Source organism: Anomalospiza imberbis, chromosome 1, assembly GCF_031753505.1.
Source record: "Anomalospiza imberbis isolate Cuckoo-Finch-1a 21T00152 chromosome 1, ASM3175350v1, whole genome shotgun sequence".
Classification (NCBI taxonomy): Eukaryota; Metazoa; Chordata; class Aves; order Passeriformes; family Viduidae; genus Anomalospiza; species Anomalospiza imberbis.
In genome coordinates, this window is record NC_089681.1 from 18870770 (window position 1) to 18897339 (window position 26570).

General features: G+C 37.6%; 1 protein-coding gene across 12 annotated transcripts in view; it reads right to left on the reverse strand.

Moving 5' to 3' along the window:
- Positions 1-2293: 2293 nt before the first annotated feature.
- The window catches only part of OXR1 (oxidation resistance 1), a 260222-nt gene continuing 235945 nt past the window's right edge, over positions 2294-26570 (reverse strand). For 9 of the 12 annotated variants that reach the window (XM_068182992.1, XM_068182973.1, XM_068182976.1 and 6 more), the window contains 6 exons: positions 14186-14266; positions 10803-10928; positions 8497-8649; positions 5704-5799; positions 5070-5143; positions 2294-4317 (listed from right to left, as the gene is read on the reverse strand). In XM_068182992.1, the coding sequence (XP_068039093.1) occupies positions 4182-4317; positions 5070-5143; positions 5704-5799; positions 8497-8649; positions 10803-10928; positions 14186-14266 (666 nt within the window). In that variant the 3' untranslated portion in view covers positions 2294-4181. Of the gene's footprint in view, positions 4318-5069; positions 5144-5703; positions 5800-8496; positions 8650-10802; positions 10929-14185; positions 14267-24596; positions 24774-26570 lie in introns of those variants that run through there. The other 3 variants (XM_068183019.1, XM_068183027.1, XM_068182984.1) reach the window with 3 other exon arrangements.

Genomic DNA, 26570 nt, shown 5'->3' on the forward strand with positions numbered 1-26570 from the left:
AACTATTCTAAGCAGAGAGATGATAAAGGTCAAAACCTGCTTGATTAAAGCAGTCTCTGTAAATTTTTATTTAAGACCTGCTTTCGTAGTTCTGACTTGCTTTGAAAATAAAACCCTTAATCTTTGAGACAGTAAGCAACTCTCAGCTACCCTCATGGTAGCTTATAGTTGCACATTATTTTCTTAAATACTGTATTCACTCCCAAAATGTTTTACTTGAAACAGAGTAAAAGTCCTGCACTCTGCTGTCTGAAGCTAGTGTTGTTTTTGCACATCCTTAGTAGTGAAAAAATTCTATCTTCTTCTGTAGGAACTTATATATATATTTCACATTCTAATATAGTTATCAAGTTTAATTAACAGCATGGAACTTGTATCAGAAGAAATAAATTTGACTGTTACACCTTTGTATTTTTCCAAGTCTTGCCACAGTTGCTTGAAGTGAGTGGAAGGTTCATTGGACATGTACCCCACCCAGTAGAAATCAGCTCCCTCCTCCACAGCAATAATTCCTTCTGTACAAAATTTTAACCAAGGTTCAGTAATACAGCACATTTTTAAAACAGGGGAAGGCTATAGAAATAAAACAAGCTGTAGTGAAGAGCATACTATTCATGGTGATATGTTCAATCATCACTCATCACAGAACATATACTGGCAGGCCCTCCTCCCACAGCCATTTCAGCTGCTATGTACACATTGCACTGCCCCAACACCTCAACTAAAGACACTGCTGACACCTCAGGCCACAAAGAAATTCAGCATTCAACAGCACGTGTACTATTAGCAGTGTAATTGTCACAGGAGAAAACAAAATATAATTACAAAGCTTGTACGGTAAGCAGGACAGCAGAAAGCAGAGCTGGCACTGGCATTTCTGCAGTGAAATGCAGCCAGCAGGACTGGCTTGCACACACTACACCAAGTGTACACCAGTCCCTCAGCTGGACAATCCCTCTCTGCTCCAGAAGCACAGTGTAGCTCTCGATCACTGCAGCAGCACGTACTCTTTAAGAGGAGAAAGAGGAGTTTTGTTCCCTTAACTGAGCTCCAAACTGCAATGACAATAGTAAGATACCCTGATGTAAAATACCCATCTGTTCTTTTATGATGGGAGAACATATCAGTGTTTAAGATTCAAATACTGAATTAAGAATACAAGATTATTTTTTATTTGAAGTTGAATGAATAGTCAATGCTCCTACTCATCTTCCAAGACCAAATTTTATGAAAATATTCTAATTCTAAAAAATAATTCTAATGCAATATAAACAGGTGAGCAGGAAGATGCAAGCAAAAGCTGTATGTCATAAAATATGACCTTTTTGCAGATTACACAGAATCAGGCACTAACACAGATAGGATTTAGAGTCAAAAGATGGTACTTTAAGAATCCTACATTCGGATCCCAGGTACCCAAATAAAACACCAAGTTACTCAGTGAATCCATCTAAGCACTGGATGCTGAGACACACTCTGCTGGCAGTCAACTCTAGATAATGGGTCTCACAAGCCTTCAGCGAATGTCAAGCCCCAACCCTTAACAATCACAGAAACAAACCTTTCCAGGAAAGACGGAAAGGAAGTCTACTGCAGAAAAATGATAATGAACTTAAGACAGAAGGGACATCAAGGCTTTTATGTGTGTCATACAGAAATTAACTACACCTCTGGTAATAAAATTCATGGTCTTGCCTAAATAGACATGCACTACTTTCTACAGATCCCTTACACAGTTAGTTGCTTCACCAAGCATTGTCACTCACTTATGCTTTAAATCAAATGTCCTTCTATTTCTTAACTAATTTAGTATTTTATAAGCATGATTGCTAATGTACTGCTCACACTAGTAAGCACTGATTTCCGCTTTTTTCTTCCTATTTGCTTTTCCAAGACTGGTCCAATACTTGGCAGCATTCAACTACTGAAGATTTTTGTGTGCTTTCATTATTATTGAAAGTATAATTATTTATAAAATTCTTCACACCACCCTCTAAAAAACTAAAATATGCTTTATTTGCAATATGAGCTTAGGATAGAGACTATGCAGTTAAATTAACAGTTTTGTCAGCAAGGATGATCTGAGACTTTTCTTTTTCCATGTCCTTCTTCAAAATGGTTGGTGACAATGTATTTCATTCTCATTGCTTCCCATGGGGTTTTAAGAAGCCCCAAGAAATGCCAAAAAAACATGAGAAAATGCATTGTGTACATTCAGTTATTAAATGAACAGCAAAAAACAGCATTTCTGCTTCTACATAAACTCAACGTTCTAAATAAACTCCAACTCAAGTTTATTTTTACATATATTTAGATTTATTTGCTATACATCACTGTGAGCTTATAGTACTTGAAATCCATTACAGGATTTTTTTTTTGTTGTTGTAATTATCAGTTGTAACTCCACAAAGACAATAATACTGCTGTGGAAGACCAAAGGGGAGAAAAGCCATTTCAATTTATTTACAGTTCCTTATTTTGTAAACATTTACTCTACAACATTGTACTAAGTTCTAATAAGGATAAAGAGATATACATAGAGACAGGAAATAAAGCCCTGTTTTTCTATTCATATTGAGCATTAGCATATTGTAAATGAAACATCTGCCCTTTCTTGTTACCATAGCAGTAAGCTGTCTTCAAATAAGTTTTTTTTTTTAAACTTTCCAGAAATGTAAATATTTTGAAATATACAACTACATCTATGTAAGCCAACCCATTTGGCTTTTATTCCATTTCTAGAATAATTTAAAGTGCTATAAGCAACCCGTCAATCAACACTTTTCTATAATAACAAAACTACTTTAAACATTAATTTACAAGATAATATACAATGTTTGTCTGAAATAGCTGAAATTTCAGCACAAGGTCAGTCACTGTCACACTTAACAGCAATTTTTTTGTTCTTTTGTTTTGTTTTTTTTTTGCAGAACATAGAATAAAAGCTTTGAAACAAACAGTTTTGTTGAGCTGTTATTGCCACAATGGCTTATCAAGTTTTCTACAAAAGTGGACAAGAGCTACTGGAACTGTATTCTAGCCTGTCATTTATTTTTTGAGGTCACATGACAGTAAGTTTGCATATTCCACAAGTCTACTGAATTACAATATTGTCTACTTATGATACATGATGTCATTTTAATCAGAGCTGGTGCTAATTGTAAATTTACAACATAGACCCACTCAAAAACATCACAAGTTTTTTTTATTTCTTTGGACAGGAATAAGCTATATTCTTGGAGCTGATGTGCTACACGGCTACAACAGTATAACAGTATATATCTGACACTTTATGTTGAAGAAAGATGCATCTGTTTCTGTACTTTTAATGCCCTACTATAGCTACAAATTGTTCACTGAGTTTTGCTTGCTTTAGCTTTTTAATTTTTGGAACTATCATATTCTTACATTCTCTTGCTATTTTCTAAGTCTTTTCCACTTAGCTCAATATTGTCAGTATTTGTCCCAAACCTGCAGATCATTAACAGCATGTGCAAAACACACTTTAAATACAATCAGCATGCAGCTACAACACCTATTAACTGACTTTTTTCTACACATGAACAAGAAGCAAGACAAGTGGCACTGTTGACTTTAGATCTCTTCTAACTTCACCATTTGTGTACTGGGATGCGTTAGGAAGGAATGCTCAGCTTCTCATCCATTTGTGGCACCACTTGAATAACCCATCATTGGTCTGGACCAATCTCTGCGGTGCTGCTGCCAAACACCCACACGCAGCTTTCTTAGAGGTTTGCAGAGGGCAACTTCATTCATAGACATAATTTGAATACAAAAATAATAAGCTATATTCAATGAAGCAGCCCCCTAGCAGGATTGCAGGAAAGGTGTGTGTGGGAAACCTGGGAGGCAACTGTAATATGGGTAAGAAAATTTTGCAGGCCACAAGGCTCAAAGTAACTAATGTTAATTTTTAGTCCACAAGGTCAATATTTTGTAATAGAGTCTATAGATTAGAAAAAGTATGACAGTATATTACAGATGCAAGAGCATGAAAAAACATCTGCTATTGAAAAACAATAACTAATGGCCACACTGAAATATTAGGAAACAAAAACCAAAACAGATAAGTAAAACACATTATATTGCTCCTAGGGATTTTTAAGCTGCACTGATTCATGTCAGGTTTGGGACAATAACCTGTAAAAATAGTGAAATACTTATTCAAAAGCCCATATTTCTATGTCTTGAATAGTGAAGTCTTCTCGCTTAGAAAGTGTGTGATTCCCAAATGTTTTACAAGAATGACTTCTTCCATGGTAGAGATCACCATCAAGCCAAAGAGCAAACTCTCCTCTGCAAGACAGACAATGTATTAAAGCAAAAGACTGAGAAAATAAGCATTAAATGCAACAATGTCTTCTGCATTCAAAATTTAGAAATGAGAAGGAATTAAAGGATCAGTTTTTAACACAAGTACCTCATGGCTATTAATAAATTTATGCTACAAGGATTTATTTTTTTTTTACTATTTATTATTAATTTGGGAATATCCCTTTTGCAGATATTCTGAAATAATCTAACTATAATTCCTTGGTTTTCAGCGTCTTCCATTTTTATTAAAGAGATGACATAACACCACTTTTATATCTAAAGAGAATGCTAGCAACAAATAAGGAAAACATTCCAGAAGCATATGCACTTGCATGAGCAGGGAAAAATCAGGACATGACAATGTATGATTTCTGGACACCCTGGCATGTTTTGGGGTGGCTCAGTTTCAATTCAGGCCTCTTCTAGTTACACGTAATTTTCGCATTTACATCCTTCCACAATCATATCTTGTGTCTATTCTGAATACAGGAAGACACACATGCAAGTCAAGCACGGAAGGCATCATAACCTTGCAGGGCTGAAGCTTCATGCCACTCTACAGGGAAGACAAATCTGTTTTAAGTTTTGTCAGCACTGGAAGCTAAACACCTGACATACTAAAGTCTCTTGGCTGGTAACTGTTGAGTCCTGATCTACCAAACTGAAGTAAATTCCAATTTTCTTTTCAATGGTGTCCAGACAAATATTTTTAACAGATTCTAACTGTAACTTACCCTCCTCCACCAAAAGCAAGAGAGTCCATGTCTCCTTTAATGAAGAACATGTTGTCTCCTGTCCATTTAAAAACCTAAGGGGAAAAAAAAACAAAACAGACTAGAAAGTAAAAATATCTGAACTTTTCATTTTGGCAGAAGGGAAACCAACCATCAGTAAAGACAGTCTATGGGTAGTTAGAGGCCAGTTTAATGAAGTTGACACAGAAAATTCAGGAAACAGATAGCTGCAGACAAAAATTCTCTGACGTTTTACACTAATTAAAGTAAGACCATTCAAAACCAGGTTGGTTTTGAGCACCAAAACTCCTACACAATGAAAAATACCAAGGAAATATGCTTTGATTAGATTATATGCTCCTAAAAAGGATGTAATTTGTGAATTTAAACAGTAGAAAAATCTTCAGCACAATTAAAGAGTCAGTTTGAATGTGTTCTTCAGCATGCAAACACAACCAATTCACCATGTAGTTAAAGATTCCACAAAAAACTAGTGCGATGATGTTTTTTGGGCCATCATGCAATATTTTTCAAATTTACAGCTACATTTATTCCTTAAGGATTTTAAGATCATGAACTTGGGGTGGTGGTGGTGGAGAAGGGAGCAAAAGCATACCAAGTCATTACTACTTACCTCAAAATCTGGAGAAAAAGTGAACATAAAGGTCTCCCCAGTGCCATAAAAGCCATCACTCACTTTAAATGGTTCAGATGCTAGTGCACCAAAAACCTGCAGCAAAAAAAAAAAAAACATCAGAGCAAGAAAAACTTCAGAGAAACAACATAGAAACCAAAAATCTTTAGTGATATTAACTGATAAATCAGGTTGTAAATAATGTCAATTTGAAATTCACTCTATGAATTTCACTGTACCACGGTTCTGAGATATGGCCTTTGCATATGTAAACTATAAAAAGCAAGACAGATGAGACACTTTACTTTTTTATTATTTCAATAATAGACTTCAGAACAGTTAACAGCTTCAGGCTGTTAACTTTGTCAAACATTTTGTGACCTTAGACTGTACTTTGTGTATGCAGATAAGTGAACTTAAATAGAGCATTTTTTAGCATAAAAATCCATACTGAACTCAAATTTAGTTTCATCAACAAATATTACAAAATGTGCTGGTGAAATATATAATACTCCATCTCTAAATAATTACATGCATATTTTCCAGCAATGGGAACCCTTGCAATTATTTCTTAGCCCTCAAACTATTTCAGTCTCTGTAGCCTAACTTCTTTAAAGGGCTCAAGTCATTCTTTGATTAACTGCAGCAGTTCTGGTAGCTAAGCTACATTCAGGTAGCTCTGACATGCCTTACTTCAGATAAATATCCTTATGGCTGATACCACATCTAGTAAATAAATATAAGCAAAAAAGAGAAAAGTAAATGTAAGATTTCATTAACAACTGAGGAATTAACCTTCTGTTAAAGTATCAAACAGAGTTTTGTCAAACCTAAACTCTCTCAATTCAGCCTCTACACAGGTGTAAACTTTACACACAACACTTATTCCAGTGTTTGTCTTGGATCCTCTCAAAGATGTTATCTGGGTATCCAGTAAAACACAAAACTAGTACATTCTAACCACGTAGAAGACCTTATGTATTTTACTTAAGAGACTCTGAAGCTTTATTTCTAATTATGGAATACATTTAACTATTAAGCATCTCAGTCTACCACATATTTCCCAACTTAATGGAGGACTGACTCTGAAGCTATTAGGTTGACTCAGTTTTGTCCAGTTGAGCTTCGAGTACCCTCAGGAATCAGGATGTGACAATCTCTCTACGCTCTATATGCTTCAAGCTGACTCTTGAAAGATCACCTCTTTGCTATAAGCAACAATAAAATAAGGCTTTACAGAAAAATTGCAGTTTGCTTCCCAACAGTTACTCCAGCTCTTGAGAAGCGATGTACCTAGGATTTTTCCATGATATCCAACTTTTGTGGCTAGTTGTTAGGGTGGATAACTGGTGAAGGATTGAGCATGTAAAATTCATCTGAACCATTCCTTCTGCATATGCTGCTCACTGAATAGACATGGATTTCCCCCACTCTCATGTGGAGTACAGTGACTGCTTGATCCAGAATTCCAAGGCATGCTTTCATATATATTCCTAGGTATAAGGCTGCAAGCTGAGAATCAGCAAGGTTTTTTTTCACAAAAAAAATAAAATAAAATATGACATATCTATGAACTACATGTTTTGACAGGGCAACAGTGACACTTTTTGAACATTCAAGCCAAGATGCTCATACACAGAAAGCAACATGAATTCCTTCAGCAACAAGACAATACTACAATACTACATAGTGGTGCCAAGACAGCCCCACCAGAAAAAGGACATTTTTTCTGGGACAGATCAGGTACTAGGCAGGAGGTATACCTTACTAATTTATGAGAAGCTAGTAAGTGAATTAGAGAAGTCACCAAAATACATTTATGAGACTGATAAGTCTGCTGAGACATCTCAGGTCTATTCAATTGGTTTTGTCTTCAAGATTAAAAGGTAAATGAGGAAAATATTTTTAAAGAACTTCTGGGAAAGAGTCCACTACTAGCAGAGCGATAGAAGGGATTTTTCTTTTTCATGGACCCTGGGGTAGGAAACAATGAAAAAATCAGGTTTTGACTTGAATAAGAAAAGATACCCTTCACTTACTGTTTTCCAACCCCCTGAATGAGACCATGCTTCCTGAAAATAAAAACTTTGGTTATCAAACTGGGAGAAGTAAGTGAAGTGAAAGCTACAGATTTTATAGCAGTTCTGCCAATTTTTCATGACAGCAGTAACATGCTTCCACAAGCAAACACAGAAGTTGCAGAAAAAGAATCATGAAGTTTCATACTGCCTGCAGTGTTCACCTGTTACTAGGTTATTCAAGAGAGAATGTCTGCTATTCAAATGGTGAGATGTGAGCCACTTCATGAAATTCATAACCCAGTCAAAGAAAAACAGAGCACAACTACAAAGACTCAAAGAACGAGTTAATAATGTAACAAAGGTAGTACAGCTCTTGAAAGATGTTAGCTGCAGCCACAAAATATACCAAGAACTAGCCACAGCATTCCAACTCAACAAGCCTTTCCAGTATCAGAAAGTTTTAGAGACTGTATTTCTCATGCCTTAAGTGCATAAAAAATTTAAAATTAAATTAATTGGATATTACCAGACTCTTGCATTACATCAACTAACTTATATCATTAACGTATTTCCTAGACATGTAGTATGTTGGAGGACTGCTTAAGAGTAAAACACAATTTCTAAGGAGAAAATTTGCTTGATACACAAAATTTTAACTTGCTTGATACACAGAATTTTATCTCCCATGATGGATTGAAGAATCAGCTATTCCTTTATACTCCTCAAACATTTTTCTTGATGGGCCCCTACTGCCACACAAGTATTTTCCTACCTGTCCATCACTGTCTTTGATAACCAACAGCACAGGTGTGTCTAATCCCATCATGGTCCGATACAAGGTCTTCAAGCTCATGCCATGCTTTGCAGTACTGTAGACAAGAGTCCATGGATAGCCAATAGTCCGTGGTGGAAGAGACTTTGTAAGCTATTAGCAAAAAAAATAAACCCCTTTATTTATTTTATGTTCTATATTTAAGATTGAATTACACGTAAATGAAAGCAGATTTTGTTCTGCTCAACCATTTTTACAAGGCCTTAAAACCTAAGAACTAAACCTGAAGTTTCACATGTATATTTTCTACTTTTGGTCACTCAAGCAGGTTTCTTTTCCTGCCTCTACTAGTGACCTGCAGAAGAATGATTTATCAACTAAAGAACATGTGTTTGCTAAGGTCTCTAAAAGGTTCATCCATATAATTATTCTTGCATAACATTATTACATGTCCCACCAATGTCTTAGTATTGAGTAAGTAGACCATTGAAGTCAGCAGGTAACAAGCTGAAGGGTAAATGCTGCTTGTTGCCCTGTTCTTATGCTTTTTAATCCAAAACTTCAATTAACACATTTGTAATGAAATCACTTTGGACTGGACAGCAAGAACTTCCATGTTTTCACTGATGTTTTCAAGAAAGAATGAAAATAGGGCACAGACGGACAAGAGTCTGTCTGAATACATGGTGTATTCCAAGTTAGGATTTAAAAAAAAGCAGTATTTTAGCTATGAATAGTGCTCTGCTTTGACACTTACACACACACGTCTATGGTGTGAGATGGGATGCACCCCAGGAAACAGACAGCTGGCAGATAAGCTCACTGAGCCACTTCCCACCATTTACCAGTATTCCAGGAAAACTGGGGACGTCCTGGTTAGCAAATGTGTGTCCATTTACAAGATGGCCTGTAGGAAGGATCCCAGGAAATACAGGCCTGTCAGTCTGACCTCAGTGCCTGGGAAGGTCACAAAACAGGTCACCTTGAGTGCCATTACACAGCACGTGCAGGAAAACCAGGGAATCAGGCCCAGCCAGAGAGGGTTCATGAGAGGCAGGTCCTACTTGGCAAATGTGATTTTCCTTTATGACAATCCAAGTTTATGGTGGATGAGACTGAATACTGTCCACCTGGACTTCAGTAAAGCCTTTGAAACCACTTCCCACAGCACTCTCATAGAGAAACTGGCTGCTCATGGCTTGGACAGGTATACTGTTTCCTGGATAAAAAAACTGGCTGGATGATCAAGCCCAGAAAGTGGCGATGAATGGAGTTAAATCCACTTTATGGCCAGTCACTTGTGGTGTTCCCCACAGCTCAGTACTGGTCCAGTCCTGTTTAATGTCTTTACTAGTGAACTGTATGAGGGGATGAAGTGCATCCTCAGTCTGTTTGCAGATTACAGCAAGCTGGGCTAAAATGTCGATCTGCTGGAGGGTATGTAGGCTCTGCAGAGGAATCTGGACAGGCTGGACTGATGGGCCATGGCCAACAGTATGAGGTTCAATAAGGCTAATTGCCAGGTCCTGCACTTGTGTCACAAAACATACTGCAGCACTACAGGCTGGGAGAAGAGCAGCTGGAAAGATGAAAAGGACCTAAGGGTGCTGCTTGACAGACAGCTGCGCATGAGATAGCAGGTGCCCAGGTGGCCAAGAATGGAATCATGACTTGTCCACCTGTACTGAGCACTGGCGAGGCCACACCTTGAGAACTGTTTGCTGTTCTGGGCCCCTCACTAAAAGAAAAACATTGAAATGCTGGTGTGTGTCCAAAGATGGGCAGTGAAGCTGGTGAAGGGTCTGGAGAGGATTGAGGGAACTGGGATGGTTAAGCCTGTGGAAAAGGAGGCTCAGAGGGACCTCATCACTCTCTACAACTACCTGAAAGTAGGTTGTAACAGTCAGTCTTTTCTCCCAAAACAGGACAAGAGAAAATGTCCTCAAGTTGAGCCACTGGAGGTCTGGATTGGATCTTAGGCAAAAGTTCTTCAGTGAAAGGGCTGTCAAGCATTGGAACAGGGTACCCAGAGAAGTGGCTGAGTTACCATCCCTGCCGAAATATTTAAAGGATGTGTAAGCCATGGCACTTAGGGAGAGTTTAGTGGTGGACTTGGCAGTGCTGATGTAAGAGTTGGTTAGCCATCTAACCAATGGTGGTCTTAGCCATCTTTTCAATATACACAGTTTATTTTCTTCTATTTAGCATCACACAAGGTCTTCTTACTGATGTGTTTTACACTACAGTCACAGCATTTGTGATACATTAAAGTGCAAAAGTAAAAAATGATATATCTAAGTGCAAACCTTTTCAATTTGTTCTGGCTGTAGTAATTCACTTGGATCACTAAGATTTGGCCGGAATGCTTCAGGCTCCAGGTCTGTTTTGATATTTGTTGCCTGTTTTGAATTGATATCTTCTCTTGTTGTTATCTACAAAAAGAATAGCAAGAAAGTAAGTATATGCCACCCTATTAGCAGACAAGGTAAAACTTCACAGATTTAAAATCATGCAGTTATCAATTATTTAAGTCCTTCCAAAGTTTAAAAATGGAATAGATTTGATCTGACAGAGATTTTCACTGTTTCCAATAGTAAACTAGTATACAACTATATAACAATAACTTACACAGACACCTACTCAGAAGAAAACTATGGTTTTATGCTAAAACAACAAACAGTTCTCATACGCAGCTGAAGAGCTTCAAACGCTTTTCACAAGATACCTTAAAAAGTTCTTGCATTTTAATAATGACATAGCATGCTAACTGTAATTAAAAAAAAACCCAGAAATGAAAGGAATTAAAGCTTCAACATGGACATTTTTCAGTAGCTTCTGAATCAGTATTCTTTTAGAGTGCTTAGGAAATGTTTCAGATATGCAGAAGACTCTGGGAAGACTGCTGCCGTATATTTTGAGCAAATCATTTGAATGGAGCCTTAGGAATAGTGCTGCTCCATAAGCTGGTCTGCTGGAGTACTTATGGGAATCTAAGAAGAAAGAATTGAGATGGTGGGGTGGGAAAGCAGCAGTAATACTTAAGTTGCATAGTGAGCACTGAGCTCTGGCAAAGACACACTATGCAGGGTCCTGCAGTAATTTAAAATACCTGACCTACATATCTACCCGACTGAGTGGAGATGGCAGAGGCCACAAAATTCTTCATCAGATGTAGCTCACAACAGCTTCTTACCCCAGTCAACACTCACTGGCACTTCCAAGTTAAAGTGCCATGTCTTGATAACTAGAATAGCTGCAATCCAAACAGATTTCCATCTATAAATCCAGCAGCAGGGATATTTAAAATTTTCTAGGAACAGTGAAATCCAACAGAGGAGTAGGACAAAGTGAGGAAGTTAGTAAGATAAGCGACTGCAACAAGACTTATTAAAATGTTGAGCGAAAAAAGAAATCTTAACAACATTAAGTGCATCTGAAAATTTTTTCTCCCTAAACCAAGTATCACTGAAAGCCAGACTGTCCAAATTAAAACCTCAATCTTGGAAATTTCAAGAAAATACCTGCCAAATCCAGTTTGGCACATCCCTCATAATTTAAACATACAGGACACAACTGCAATATTTCACAGTATCACCATGGTAAATTTTGCCAACCTTTTGTGAACTTCCTTAGTTAATTAAAAAAAAGGCAATTCAAAGAAAACTCTGAAATACAGACAGGAATATTTAAACAAATACAGTCACCTAAGCCAAAAAATAAGGACACCCCTTTCATCTCCCTCAAGAACTACAAAAAAAGCTATTTAAAAATTGGCTTATAAAGTCAACATATCAAAGTATATTCATACAGTAACTCAATTATAATATTAATTCCAAACCCAAGAAAAGGTGTGCTTAAACAGAGTATCAAGCAAGAAAAAAGCTGAAATTTTCCTTTTTTCAATGGAAAGTAACAAGAACTTCCAACATAGACTAAGCACTAATTTCCATATCACAACAAAAATGCAATTATCCATATAGCTTCATGTACAAAAAGATGACCTGCATGCTGCTTTACAGACTGCTATCTCTAAAATGTTATTTCATAGTCCAAGTATTTTCCACTTTAAATGTGTGTCATCCATCATATTACTGCTTCAGCTCCGGAGAAGTTCAGCATTGTCCAACTGTAGAGCATAACGTTTTTTCCCCTTGTCACTCTTTAATTCTCATTACAGACCACCATGCACAACATGAGTAATTTGGATTCAAGTGGTGTGGCAAACTGAGTTTTTTGGTTTAGAGTTTTTGGGGATTGGGATATTTTTTGGATAGAGTTTTTTCCTTTTTTACTATTATTAAAGTAAAGCAGTTTTCTTCTAGGAAGAACACTGCTTTGTAGAAGCAGTCAAACAGTGTCTGTTCAAAAGAATCCGAGAGAAAGCACTCTAACTTCAAAAGCTGCAGATTTACTTCCCACCAAAGTTGGACAGAGCAGACTGAGCTATAGTCAGATTCCAGGGGCTTCCACAATTGGCAAATGTCACACAGTCTATGCCACATTTGAGAACACAACTCTCAAACGGCCTCAGAGCAGAGTTTATAGGCTGCAGCCCATCACATCAGATTTTTCTAGTCAGCCTACACGTTGAGTTTTGAGCATATCAGGTGAAAGGTATTTGGAAAGAGCTCCTACACTTCCAGTACATTAATACAGGAATTCTCCACCAACACTTGCCAAAAAAAAGAGTATTTCTGTTTTCAAGTGGGAATATTTTTTTTTGCAACATTTTTGACTTTCCTATAATGGTACAGCTTTTCGGTTCAAGGTTCATGCTCATTATTGATCTATATAATTGTACTACTTACAAAACATTTTAAAGTGATTAATTTTGGATTATTAAACAAATAGAAATATCAGAGCTAAGAAAATGTTTGCTTATTGTTTATTGCTTACTGTAAAAAAGCCAAGATCAAAGAAATAAAAAAAACACAGAAAAAATGTTTTCAGCAGCCAAGTACTAGAGAAAAACAGAATACTCAATGCTTCTAAGGAAATCTAAGCTATGCTTTCCATCAGTAAGGCATGTATAATGTACACAGCAGCTAACAACTTTATAACTCTCAAAAAACTATGGAACACCTAAAGAGAATGCAAATATAAGTTTCAATCCATAGCCACAGACCTTCAAAAATCCAAACTGATTTCAAAGTAGTGTTTTGTGTGTATGTGTATGACCTTTGCCATGTTGAACTGCCTCAGTTACCTGCTTTTATAATAGGAAAAATACTTACCTATTTCATAGAAGTTGTGAAGCTTCATACTTGCCATGTACTGTGAAATTCTTGATGAAAGATTCCTATATAAAATTAAACACCCATGCAACAAGGTTTTGATTCTTCACCTGTTTTGCATTCTTTTTAGGGAAGATTCTAACACAACACACCAGTCTAAAGTAGAAGTTAAAACACAACACTGCAAGTCAAGCAGCACTGAAAACAAATTTTCACATTCTAACAGAAAATTCCTATGTGAAAAAGGTGGAAGTAGTAATTCCATCATAAAATTACTGATTCCATTATAGAACTGCACAATTAAATACATCCAAACAAAGGAATTTTCTGCTGGGTCCTTGTAGTGCTGTAGACAAGACAAACCCACTGAGTGCAGGAATTGCCCTGATCCAAGACACTACAAATAAAGATGTTTTAGTATCTGGAGATGGGGTTTAAACTACTGAAGAGGGCACCTGGAGACGTCTGCAGAGTGTGCGCAGTTCTTCGCTATTTAGAGCATCGATCCTGCGGTGATACTCAGCCACTGACACTACCTGAATATGGAGACAGGAAGACAATAATTCCACTGACAGTTGAAGAAAAGTAAAAAGGTATGAAAGAAAAAACTGGAGGAGAGTAATGAAGGGAAAATGCGCAATGACAACAAACAAACAGGAAGGGCCAAAAGATGTTTGTTTCTGCAAGGACGGTGCACATGTAGGTGATTTTAGACATATGAGTAAACACAGCAAGATTACAAAATAAACACTAAGGGCACTAGCAGTCAGATATCTCACTGATCTAGGATGAATAAAGAACTGATATAGGAGTGCAGAAAGTTTCCAGTATCAGGATGCTAAATGAAAAGTCAATCTGAGTTACATGCCTTAAACCCAAACTCTTCAGCCCAAGTTCCTCTCAAACATTCTTTACACTCAGATTAATGAATCTTATGAACCTGGTTTGCTTTCCTAGATGAAGACTAGAAGCAAATCTCAGGCTTCTCAGTAAGCTCTAACTCTTGTGTCTAGCAGTGAAGATAAAGACTACAGTTTAATAACATCCCAATACAACCCAAAAATTTCTTTATCCTGGACTTTCTATTCCCCTCCAAAGCTTCTGGAGTTGCTCATCTGTCAACACATTCACTTCAAATGGCATCTCCACTTTGGCAGGAGGTGTACAGCCAGAAAGTCTTTAGTCAGAAAGCTCTAGAACATGCTGCTCTGGTGCAACAAGCTGGCTAAAGGACTACAACAGTCATTTTGATGTAACTAGAGCAAATAATGTGATTTTGAGAACAACTCAAAATCATCATTGGTATGAAAGCATCTTAAAACAGCTGGTGGAGAGATTAAATGGATGTCCCATGTAGTAAGAGCATATTAAAAACTTCTAGAGCCTACCACAGTGCAAAGGAAGACAACCACAAGTCCAGCAGCTCCCCATCTACCTGTCCCTACTACAAGGAGTTTGGCCAGATACTCGCCACTGTCCTGAGTACAGAGCCCACAGTCATGCATGACTGGCTCTTGAGCAGCGATGGTTCACTCTACCCCATGCAACTGCAAGGCAAGGAAAAAGGAATACTTGTGACATCCAGCTTTATTACTGAATAATCTGTCATTACTAGTACTCAATTTATTTCCATTACTTTTTTACTGTTCTCTCAAAACAGATAATGAATATTGTTGTGAATTGTTTTGGCTTGTGCATTCTCAGAGTCACATAGCTGTATGTAAAGCTCTAACAGTATTCCACTCAAACATGTGAGTGATAGTGTAGTTTTATCCTTTTATTTGCTATGACACTTCATTGCAAATTTACACTGTTCACACCAGCAACTTATGAACATAACCCTGAAAGCAGTAATGTGAGGACCCTTTAGCCTTACTGCTTCTTTAAGCTACACCCTAGCACATGTGACACTGTAGGTAACTTACAACAGGCCGTAAATATGTGATTACTTAATTAAATTCTTGAGAAAAAAAATCTCAAAATATCTGACACCATTATATAGTTGTTTTTTCACATACTGGAAATTTAGATGGTTTTATGGGCACTGCCATTTTGCCTTCAACCTCTCAAATGCATACTTGTCATCATCTTGCATCTGTGAATTGCTTATCAGCTTTTTAACTCAGAGATTGACCTTTTCATATGCCATGGAGATGCCTTATTTTTCTTGCTTGAGAGAAACATGAATACCTATTCATGCGCATACAATATAATAGCTTCTTGGCATGCTGACTCTGTCGCACACTGTCACATTCCATTTGTTTTGAGAACAAAAACCTGCATAATGGCAGACCATTGGTATGCAATGACAAACATCATAAATAACATGTCACAGAATGTCAAACTAGCCACAGGAAAATTAAAGGAAAAGAACCCACACTCTCAAACCCAGAGCTAATGTGAAGTATACAGTTCATACTTAAGTTCCGTGAGCAAACCATGAGACACTGTCTCAAATTTATCCAACTCATGACTGAACTAGGCTTCAAATGATTATGTTAAGATACTTCAACCTTTCAGATGCAGCACCTGGCCTTCTATATAATGCCTGTGGTTTAGGCCAACATGCTTTATTCTTGCTTTGCAGTGGACACAACTACGTACTTCTTGATTAAATTAGCTACAGAATCTTAATGTCACATATATCTAAGCTTACTAGCAACTACCTTCCACTTCATACAGGAATTGAGATATATCCTGCAAACAGACAGCATTTTGTTGCTGCCAAGAGCAGCAGCTCAAGAACACTGCTTTGAAATGTTAGTAGTAACATTAGAAGTTTATTCTTCCTTATAACCTGGTTTAATTCATAGACTGCTTATGCTATGTCCTCTTCCATCAAGACTTGCTCATGTTCCTTCCTTATAGTCCTATTAATCTTCTAGTCTACTTCACCAAGCTAAATAAACCAGTGTTTTCTTCTGTTTCCTGCCCCACTCCCTGCCCCCCATCAGCTGTTTTCCTATCATTCCAGGACCTACTTCTACCTCATTCTACTTTGAACTTTGATTCTCAAACACTGAACATAGTCTTTCACACAGTATGAGAAATACCTAGAACGCAAGACATTTAATTAAAAAAGTAGATGCAGAGTCATATTTATCATACTGGTCTGCAGTTTTCAGTAGAAAGTACTTCCTTGTGATAAAATTCTTCCATTAAAATAATTAGTTTAAGATCTACCTATTATATGACTTAGCTATGTGCTTTATTTACTATGCTCTCTTCACTAAGCCATCTCAGCATCCAGTTTCCTGGATAACCAAAGCTAATTTTTGAGGATCAGGAAATGTTCCTGAAAGGCGCTTTGTTCTCCTTCTAGTTTTTTTCTGCTTTAAAATGAATGTAGGAGAAGAGAAAAGCAGCTAAACCTCTTATAGTTAATCTGGGCACTGGTTGGAATAGAGCAAAACAAGTAACGTGTGTAGCCTGGATTGTTAGCGTATTTCAGGGCAAAAAGAGTTCCAAAACTGTATAGTGCAGATGATACAGTACTGGGAAGAGCTGCTGACTCCCTCAAAGAGATGAAGGCCCTACAGAGAGACCTCAGCAAAGCAAAGGACTGGGCAATCACCAACCAAATGCAGTTCAACAAGGGACAGTACTGAATTCTACTCCTGGGATGCAGCAACCCTGGATGCATGGACCATGGACAGATTGGGGAACGACATGCTGGAGAGCAGGGCCATGGAAAGGGACCTAGGGGTTTTGGTCGATGGCAAGTTGAACAAGAGTCAGCAGTGCCCTGGTAGCCAGGAGGGCCAAGTGTGTCCCGGGGTGCATCAGGCCCAGTATCACCAGCTGGGCAATGAGGGGATTGTCCTGCTCTGGGGCACTCACCTCAAGTGCTGGGGTCAGTTTTGGGTGCCACAAGAAAAGAAAGATAGAAAGCTATCAGAGAGTGTCCAAAGGAGGGCAACAAAGATGGTGAAAGGCCTTGAGGGGAAACTGTGAGGAGAGGCTGAGGTCACTTGGTCTGTTCAGCTGGGAGGAGACTGAGAGGAGACCTCACTGTAGTTACAACTTCCTCATGAGGGGAAGAGGCAGGCACTGATCCCTGCTCCGTGGTGAGCAGTGACAGGACCCGAGGGAATGGCCTGAAGCTGTGTCAGGAGAGGTTTAGTTTGGATATTGGAAAAAGGCAGCTATATCAGAAAGTGGTTGGGCACTGGAACAGGCTCCCCAGGGAAGTGGTCACAGCACCAGCCCAACAGAATTCAAGAAGTGTTTGGAGAATGCTCTCCAGTATATGGTGTGACTTTTGGGGATGGTGCTGTGCAGGGCCAGGACTGGATGATCCTCCTGGGTCCTTTCCAACTCAGCTTATTCTGTGATTCTGTAATTCCAAGTTTGAAAAGATATGGAATATATCCTTAGAGATCTAATACTACCTGCTGTATTCATATTGGCAGCATTGGTGAAAAAACACAGGATGAATTGTATGACTTGTGGCATGACTTTTTAACTTGAGCATAACCTTTTTAACCTCTCCACACCATGTATATGTGAGTTAACCACTTAGCAAAACATCCAACAGTTTTAATATTTAATGCAATAAGTCGAGGGTTTGCATAATAATGATTCAAACAATCAAGAAGAAGCCAAGGATTCTCCTTCTGGAGAAACTCATGTTTCTAAACTTTGTTTTTCTGAAAATATGTCAAAAAAAACCACCTCACTTTACAAGTTATGCTGGCCACTTGCAGTGAATGAAACTGAAGACAAAATTCCAAATATGGAATATTTCTTGTCCTTCAACAACACACATGAAAATGCAGTTAAATTTTTTTAATGGTTGATCAGCCCCTTCAGCCACTGATCATATCATCCTGCAGATGTAAAAAAGAAACTTTTTACACCAGTGAGGGATTCCTCAGTTTAACAAAGCCACAAGTGACAACCCCCACCCCCGCTGCCCCCCCATGCCTGTTTGCTAACAGGGAGCAGCTTTCACTGCTGCCCTCAAAACAAACACAGCAAAACGTTCAGAGCTAACAAGTAGCTGAAACTGTCTCCATCGAGAATGGGAGGGGCTTATCAGAGCTGAACAGTGCTTCTGGAAGTTAAGAACAGATAAAGCTTAATGGCATAAATGGCTCTGAAATATACATTATCTATAACCTGTTACCAACTCAGAATATGAAATAAAAAAAACAAGTATTAAGAAAGAACACAAGCTGAACAATTTTACTTTGAGGCTTCATACATGGATGTAAACTCAGCTGAACTGTAAACTTCATGAACATTAATTCTTGAGATTCAAAAATATTTCAGGATATTTAACTGAAGAAAGATAAATCCCAATGTAGTTTTACAAAGTTAATTTGGAATACCTTTCAAACAAAAGGTGCCTATGCAAACTGAAGGCTGCTATTAATATTTTAAGAGAAAACACTAGTTTTATTTTTCAGACAAATTTAGTTTCCTTTCAAAAATATCAGACTGCTGGAGAGAAGACAATATTGAAGAAGCACTCTGCTCCATCATATCAAATACAATTATTTGGAACATATTGACTACATCACAAAAATGCATTAATTCATGGGTCATACCGCACCAGATAAACAGTTGTAAGGCATCATTTGAAAAAACCCCAAACCTTAAGAGTAATGTAATTTGATTCATTTTTAAAGCATGTGGCTGCAAAGCTATTCATTTTCTGTTTTGTGTGGTATTCAGTCTGTCGTTGTAGGTCTTTAGCTGGGGAAAAACTATTATTGGCTTTATGATTGTAGAAGGTTGATTAATTACTTTATTATATAATTTTATACTATATTATACTATACTTAATAAGATACTTAGTAACTTTTATAGTTAGTCTGTTGGAGTCCAGGACATCTCTCTGGCTGCCATGGCTGTCTCGAGACCCTGGCACGAAGTCAAAAACACCTGTTGCTTTGATTCTAGCCTGTGGAAAAAGCTATCAACTATGTATGAGGAATTACAAGCCATAAGGGTTTGAGTAGTGTAGTAGATGAATTGACACAGGATGAAAAAGTAGAATTTTGGGATTTTTAGAATGTGATTCAGGGGTACAAGATGGAGGAATTCGGGTGTGTCCTAGCCTCCTTCTCCTGCTTCTTGTCCTCCATGTCTCGGTGTAATGGTGACACTTTTCTACTCGTTTAAGGTAGAGACACACTGTCCAACATAGATGATAGTTATTGGTACAAAATTGTAAACACACTATATGAAACTTTTGATATAAAATGTAGATGCAGCCCAAGAGGGCGGGCAGATTGCCATGGCTTCCTTGCTAGACGGACCTCGGCAGGTCAGAGAAAGAATGTTACAGATAAGGAAAAATAAACAACCTCGATCCTACGCATTCTATATGCTTCTTTGGCTGCACGGGCTGGGAAACAAGGACTTTTACAATCTTGGGGTCAGCCCAACACAGAGACTCCGAGATTAGTCCAATACAGCTTTGACCTAATTGGTCAACTTATCTAAACACTATCTAGTGTTTAATTAAGAAATTACTTTTTGGTAAACAAATTTTTATGACACATTCCACATGTGCAATACAGTAGGTGTAACAAGCAGAGATAAGAATTGTTTCTCATTCTTTTTTGGTTTTTTTGATCTTTTCACAGCCTTCCCGGGAAAATGCCTGGGAAGCCGGGGAAAGCCTGTCTCTGCTCTCTGTGGTCAGAGAGCTGCTGCTACATTCAGTCAATTCAGCTCTCTGTCACTCTACCGGTGACAAAGAAGGGAAGGGATGACAGCTGGCCATTTTATGCAGAGAAGGACCATAGAATGACAGCAATCCCCTGGTTTGGCTGTCACTATGGCTCCTTCTCTCAGTGTTTTTAAAGCTGTTCCTCTTCAAACAGCTGTGCACACTAGGGTGTTTTCCAGAGCAGGGACAGAAATGCTGAGTAGGTCACATGACAGCAGCATTCTCCCTGTGACCAGTAATTGTCCCCACAGCTTTGCAGGATGAGCTGTTAAATATCTGCCTCAAAGTGCTCTAAGCCCACAGCAACTGTACCAAGCTGTAATTAACATACACTGATGATAAACTGAGGTATCTGCAATAACCAGAATAAACAAACTTGAACGAAATCAAAGCCTGAAGCACACAAAGAGTTACATTAAGTCTGCAGACCTTAATAACAAGCTATTTTTTTCAAGATATGAAAAAACACTCTTACAAGAGATATCATAATGCCAGCAAGATAACTAAATTTAGCATGCAAAATATTAAACAGTTTAGGATGTTTGTGCAAAGAACTAAGAACTAGATTTAAGAAAATTACTTTCTTAAAGAGGCAAGTCAGACTTTACTCATTGTGTCCTAACAAAAAAAGATCTGTAGCAACACAACCAATAAAACACAGCTCCCTTGCAAAACTATTTAAGGAAGTTTCAGCACTTGCAAGCAGAGAAACCAGAAGTTCAGCTGCTGAAACCACAGCACCTGGTGCTTGAGTGCAAGCTGCCATTACAGGAGAAGGCAGACTGAGCAAGGTTACATCTCAGTTTTGATATTGCCTTGCAAAGATCCTCTCAGGTATGACAAGAAAGCATTACGCAGGCTTAGAAGTAACTGAATCATAGCCCAGTATGAAAACGTTTGTCTCCTACTTTAAGCAGAAAAACTCAATTAAGGATCAACTTCAGATTCCACAGATCATTAAAAACACACAGGAAAAATGTAAGCCTTTACTACTCATTTGCTTTCTTTTAACTTATAAACAACCTTTTCGAAAACTCCTCTGCTACTCTACTTTGACTTTGTTGAGGTAGACTAATATTTCATAATTATTAAAAATGCAAACAATATAACACCAAATAATTAAATGGAAGAACTCTAATAACTGAATAGTTCACGTTGGAACAGACCTTACAGACCATACAGCTCCAGCCCCATGGGCAGGGAACCTTCCACTATACCAGGTTACTCAAAGCCCCATCAGCCTGGCACTAAACACTTCTAGGGATGGGAATTCCACAAATCCTCTTGAGAAATCTATTCCTCACCACCTTCATAGCGAATTTCTTCATAGTACCTAATCTAGACCTTCCCTCCTACACATTAAGGCCATTCCCCTTTGTCCTATCATAACATGCCCTCAAGAAAAGTCCCTCTCCAGCTCTCTTACAAGAGAGCCCCTTACAAGAGGCTCTCCAAGGTGCCATAATAAGGTCTCTCCAGAGCCTTCTCTCCTTCAGGTTGAACAGTCCCAACTCTCTCAGCCTATCTCCATAACAGAGGTGTTCAGCTGATACCAAAACACAGCCCTTGGATCAACTCAGTGGCCCTCCTCTGGACTTGCTCCAAGTGGCTTGCATGAGACCATGCAGTCACGGCAAAAGTACAGACATGATGCATAAACCCCCAAATTACCCAGGACAACAGGTACAGCAAATATCTGTCAAGGAAAGGCTCTAGGCCAAGTGAACTGTACAAGAAAATACTGGATTTCACTCTGCTTTTTTATTACTAAAATATATATAATTAGTTCACTCAATTACTTTAAAACTTAATATGGAAAACTGATTTTAAAAATATTTCAGTAGCATTACTGAATTGAAGCAACCATGCAATTCTGTCATCTACAGAGAAGTACTAAATTCTCATCTTTCACATGTAAGCCCCTGTTATTATACTTTGTAACTGCCAAAGAAATACAGGCATTAGCTTACCTAGTAAAGTTAACCAATAACTCAAAATGTCAGAAGATGTGCAAATGTCAAACCATTCAATCTCTTAAAACCAACATTTTAATTCTCTTTGCACGCTAATAACTTGAGAATATAAAAGCTAAGATCAGTTTTCATTGGTTTTGTCCCCTTTGGCTATACTGCCTATCCAAGCTGTGTAAAGCACAGACAAGCATGGCAATCCACCTTTTGTTCCCTTGCATTGTCTGATGTCTTTTGTCTGAAATGCTTTAATAGGAAGAACCATTGCCTGCATTTCTGACATTCTAGAAACTTGCTGGCATCCCTTGTATTGCCATAAAATAAAGAGACACATTAAATACCAAACATTTACTAAACCGTGGGAGGCTGACACTACTAGCATTTTAAAGGGGGAGCATAGCACACTAGTAAGTCCCCAAAATTTTGATTTCTTACCCTGGGAAAGTACCAAACCCTTTCAATGCTGAACTCAAATTAATAGCATCATCAGGAATGTAACAAAGGCCTTTCCTGTAAATAATCTAGGGCAATTTAGTTGCTTCAAGCTAGCATTTCTGTTTTTTTGTATCTCTTAATTTAGCCCAGCAACTGCTATTTCACATCAGACTAGACTTCACCCAAATTCAGAACAACCACTAATGAGATATTCAGTCAGAAACCTGTACACTTTATATGCTGCCAGTCTCCTTAATATTATTTCCACTGGTTTTGCATAACAGGAATAATTAAACCAATACTCTTTCCTTTCTGTGTAAAGATTACACTTGCACATTAGGTTTATGAACATTCATTGAAGAAAAAACCCAACTTCAAGAATAGAGCTTGTCTTACTGACATAGCAACATTTTAAAAATATCCCCATCTGTAGGTACTTCCCTACCCTCTTTTTCTAATTTGACTTTTTATATGTTATAATAACCTGTTCTCTACCTCTCTCACAGCAAAGTTGATTCTTATTCTCACAGTCTTCTTTAGTTCAAACTGCCCTTAGAAACTGATAGGTATTATTTTTATAACATAGTTAGATGCTGGCTAAAGTTCAGTATTGGTCTTAAGGGAAACAAATGTAACAAGGGATACTACTACTTTTTAAAATACGTGTGCAAGTTATATCTATTTATCTATGTATCTGGATACATGTTAAAAACCACATTTTTTGTAAACTGTACCTCATATAGTTTTTATACTGCTACAGGGTATGCTAAAATAACATTTCAATTCATTTAGGTTCTGTATCTCCATTCCACTCCACAACCACAGAGGAAAGTTAAGAGAGCGCAACTTCAAAAATGTGTTGTTATTTAGGAACACACATTTTATAGAACCATTTGTTGCAACAAGTCAATTTCTTACTTTGCAAGTATCCTGGCTAAAAATAATTATAAAAACAATACATAAAAGATAAAGAATAAAAACTCTTTAATAAATAAAAAATAAAACCCCAGCTCAACAGTATCCTGAAAGAACTATGCTTCAAAACCCAGTAATATGTAATTCTTAAGAATCAGATTCTCCTGTCATAAGAAGAGTCTAAATGAAAGCTATTTTCCTATTTACCAGTGGGTAAAAGCACAGTATATTGTCAAGATCACTTCTTCCCTATCCTCAAGATGTTGTTTTGCAAGTCTCACTGAAAATATTTTCCTTTAGATATTACTACATATTAAATAGTACTACAAAAAGTCTGTTTGGGGAAAACAACACTGAAAAATCCCAGTTCCCTTCATAAATCAATTAAACTGCAGAGCCAGTGTTTTTGCTTCCTCCCCTTCACTATAAACGTGAGAATGGGACAACAGCAGACTCATGTCCATGAATTTAGAAGTATTATCAGACCTATATATATGGTTGACTGACTTCTGAAGGTAATGGTAAGTCAGGAAATTTACACTTCTTCAATTGTATGCCCATGCAAACTCTTGTTCTTGGTACTTAGGTATAAAGCACATTTTTTGTGAAAAAATTCATTACTCCAAGGGAAAAGAAAGGGAAAAAAACCACCTTAAAACTGCTGAACCCCTTAATGCTCAAAGCAGTTTCTATTATCTAATGCCAAAGGAATACCAGTAATTAGATTCTATTCCAAAGATAATGAAAATTTGTGACTTAGCATCCTGTTTACACATTCAAAATTTAAACTTCCAGAAACTGTCTCTGCACCACAACATTTAAAGACCGCAATAACAGACATGAAGATACTACACTGAGAATTACCAGAGTGCATTTACGATTAACTGGCTGGTGCTTTGTTCCCTTCTTCCCATACCAGAGACGAGACATTTCCCTTCTAAAAATAAAACGAGACTAAAAAAAGAAATGAAACAAAAACCACGGTTCAAGGCTGTTTGAAAGCATTCTCTGTACCTGCTGTCAGCTCCAGGCACAGGCAGAGCCCCACGATGCTGTGACAGGACAGTTTGCTGGACGCTCACATTTGACTGACAAGGCAGGGAGCAAATGAGCGAGTGTGCAGCAGGGGGATGTATCGCAAGCGATGACGAAGGAGGAAGGCTTCCTGTGCTCAAGTGTGGCTGCAGAGCACTAGTTTGTTAAAAGGCCAAAGTATTTAAAGCTACAGGGCTGAATTGTTCATACACAATATTGAAGAACACAAAAAGAATCCCTAAGAACTGCTTGCAATATTCGGTTATAAGGTAATTGCTTATAAACGATTTCTAATGGTAAAGTGTTTGCATTCAATATTAAACTAATAGTCTGTCTTCCTTATGCTGACAACCTTATATAAACCCTGTAAGTAATTTCTGAGAGTCCAGAACCAGTTGGAAGAGGGTCAGTGAAGATTTAAAATATTGTTTAAAAAAAAAAAAAAAGAGGGGGTTTTACAGCATTTGGAAACTGTTAGCTTCACAGCCTTTTCAGTTTATAAGCTACAAGAAGAAAATGAATCCATTTGTCTGTAAGCTAAATTTGCTGTATGAGTTAAATGCTAGTCCCAGCAAGAAAGTATTTTTAGAATCACGATTATTTTTTCCCTTAAGGAAGGATGTTTATTTAAACAGGCACGTGCAATACTAAAAAGCATGACAACCCTGTAAGAATCTCTTTGCAGTTGCACTTGCAGTCTTTCTACCCCACACCCAAAATGAAACACCTCCCTTCCCCCTGCAATATCCCCCAAAACAAACAACAACCACCGAAATAATCTCCACATCACCCGTGCTCCAGGTTCTGTGTGAGAGCATTAAATAGGCCAGGGCAGCAACAGAACAACATTAAATCATTGCTAGCTCAGGCTGTTGCGCTGTGATCTAAAAGCCAAGACAACCAAGCAGAGAAAAGCAGGACCAAAACTTGTATTTTACTGCAAATTATGCATTGGAACACCTCACCTTGCACTAGTGTCTAACATTCTGATGGATAAAATGTTTTTCTTTTCAGTACCACCTTTTCTGGGAGCTGGCATCTCTAAAAGTAAATTTCTTCTAACTTATCAGAAGTATTAAGGTGGCAAGTCAGAAGTATTATGGTGACAAGTAAAAACATTTTTATCATTGGAACATTGAAGCTGGGATTTAGGAAATTCAAATATGTAACAATGATTTGACTAAATATAGTCAAATGGTGTACGATTCCAGTAATAAGCCATATGCCTATTTATGTGCTTGAGTTTTTTGGTTGGGTTTTACTTTCAAATAGTAAGTGAACTAATACTGAAAATTAAAACAAGAACAAAAAGCAGACACTCTTAAAACTGTTTCAAATGGGAATTACCATCAATATAAAAGTAATACAAGCTACAGACATCACCCCCTTCTCTGCCAAGTATGGGAAATCTTAAAGGAATGGAGACTATGCAGCAAAAGTATGTCAAACTTTGTCTGGAAACGAATCCTTTAAGGCAGAAAGCAAGAGCTAGTAATACAACTAACTCTTCCACAGCCTACTATCAGTCATCTGTTCCCTGCCCTTCAAGAAAAAAAAAATTTCTTCCCTAACATAAGCCAACACTTTGTTTCTGGGAAGGAAGAAAAGAATCTGATGAACTGAATCCTTTTTTATCCTGCAACATTTAATCTTAAACAATTCTAACAATTTGCTTATTAGAAGTTTCAAGCTTCTCTCTAAATAAAAATGAATTCTCTCATAGCTTCTCAAAAGGATTTTAAAATCGTGCTCCAAAGAAAAGAGAGCAATAAAATTCTGTTCAATCTGCCAACTCACTTTTTC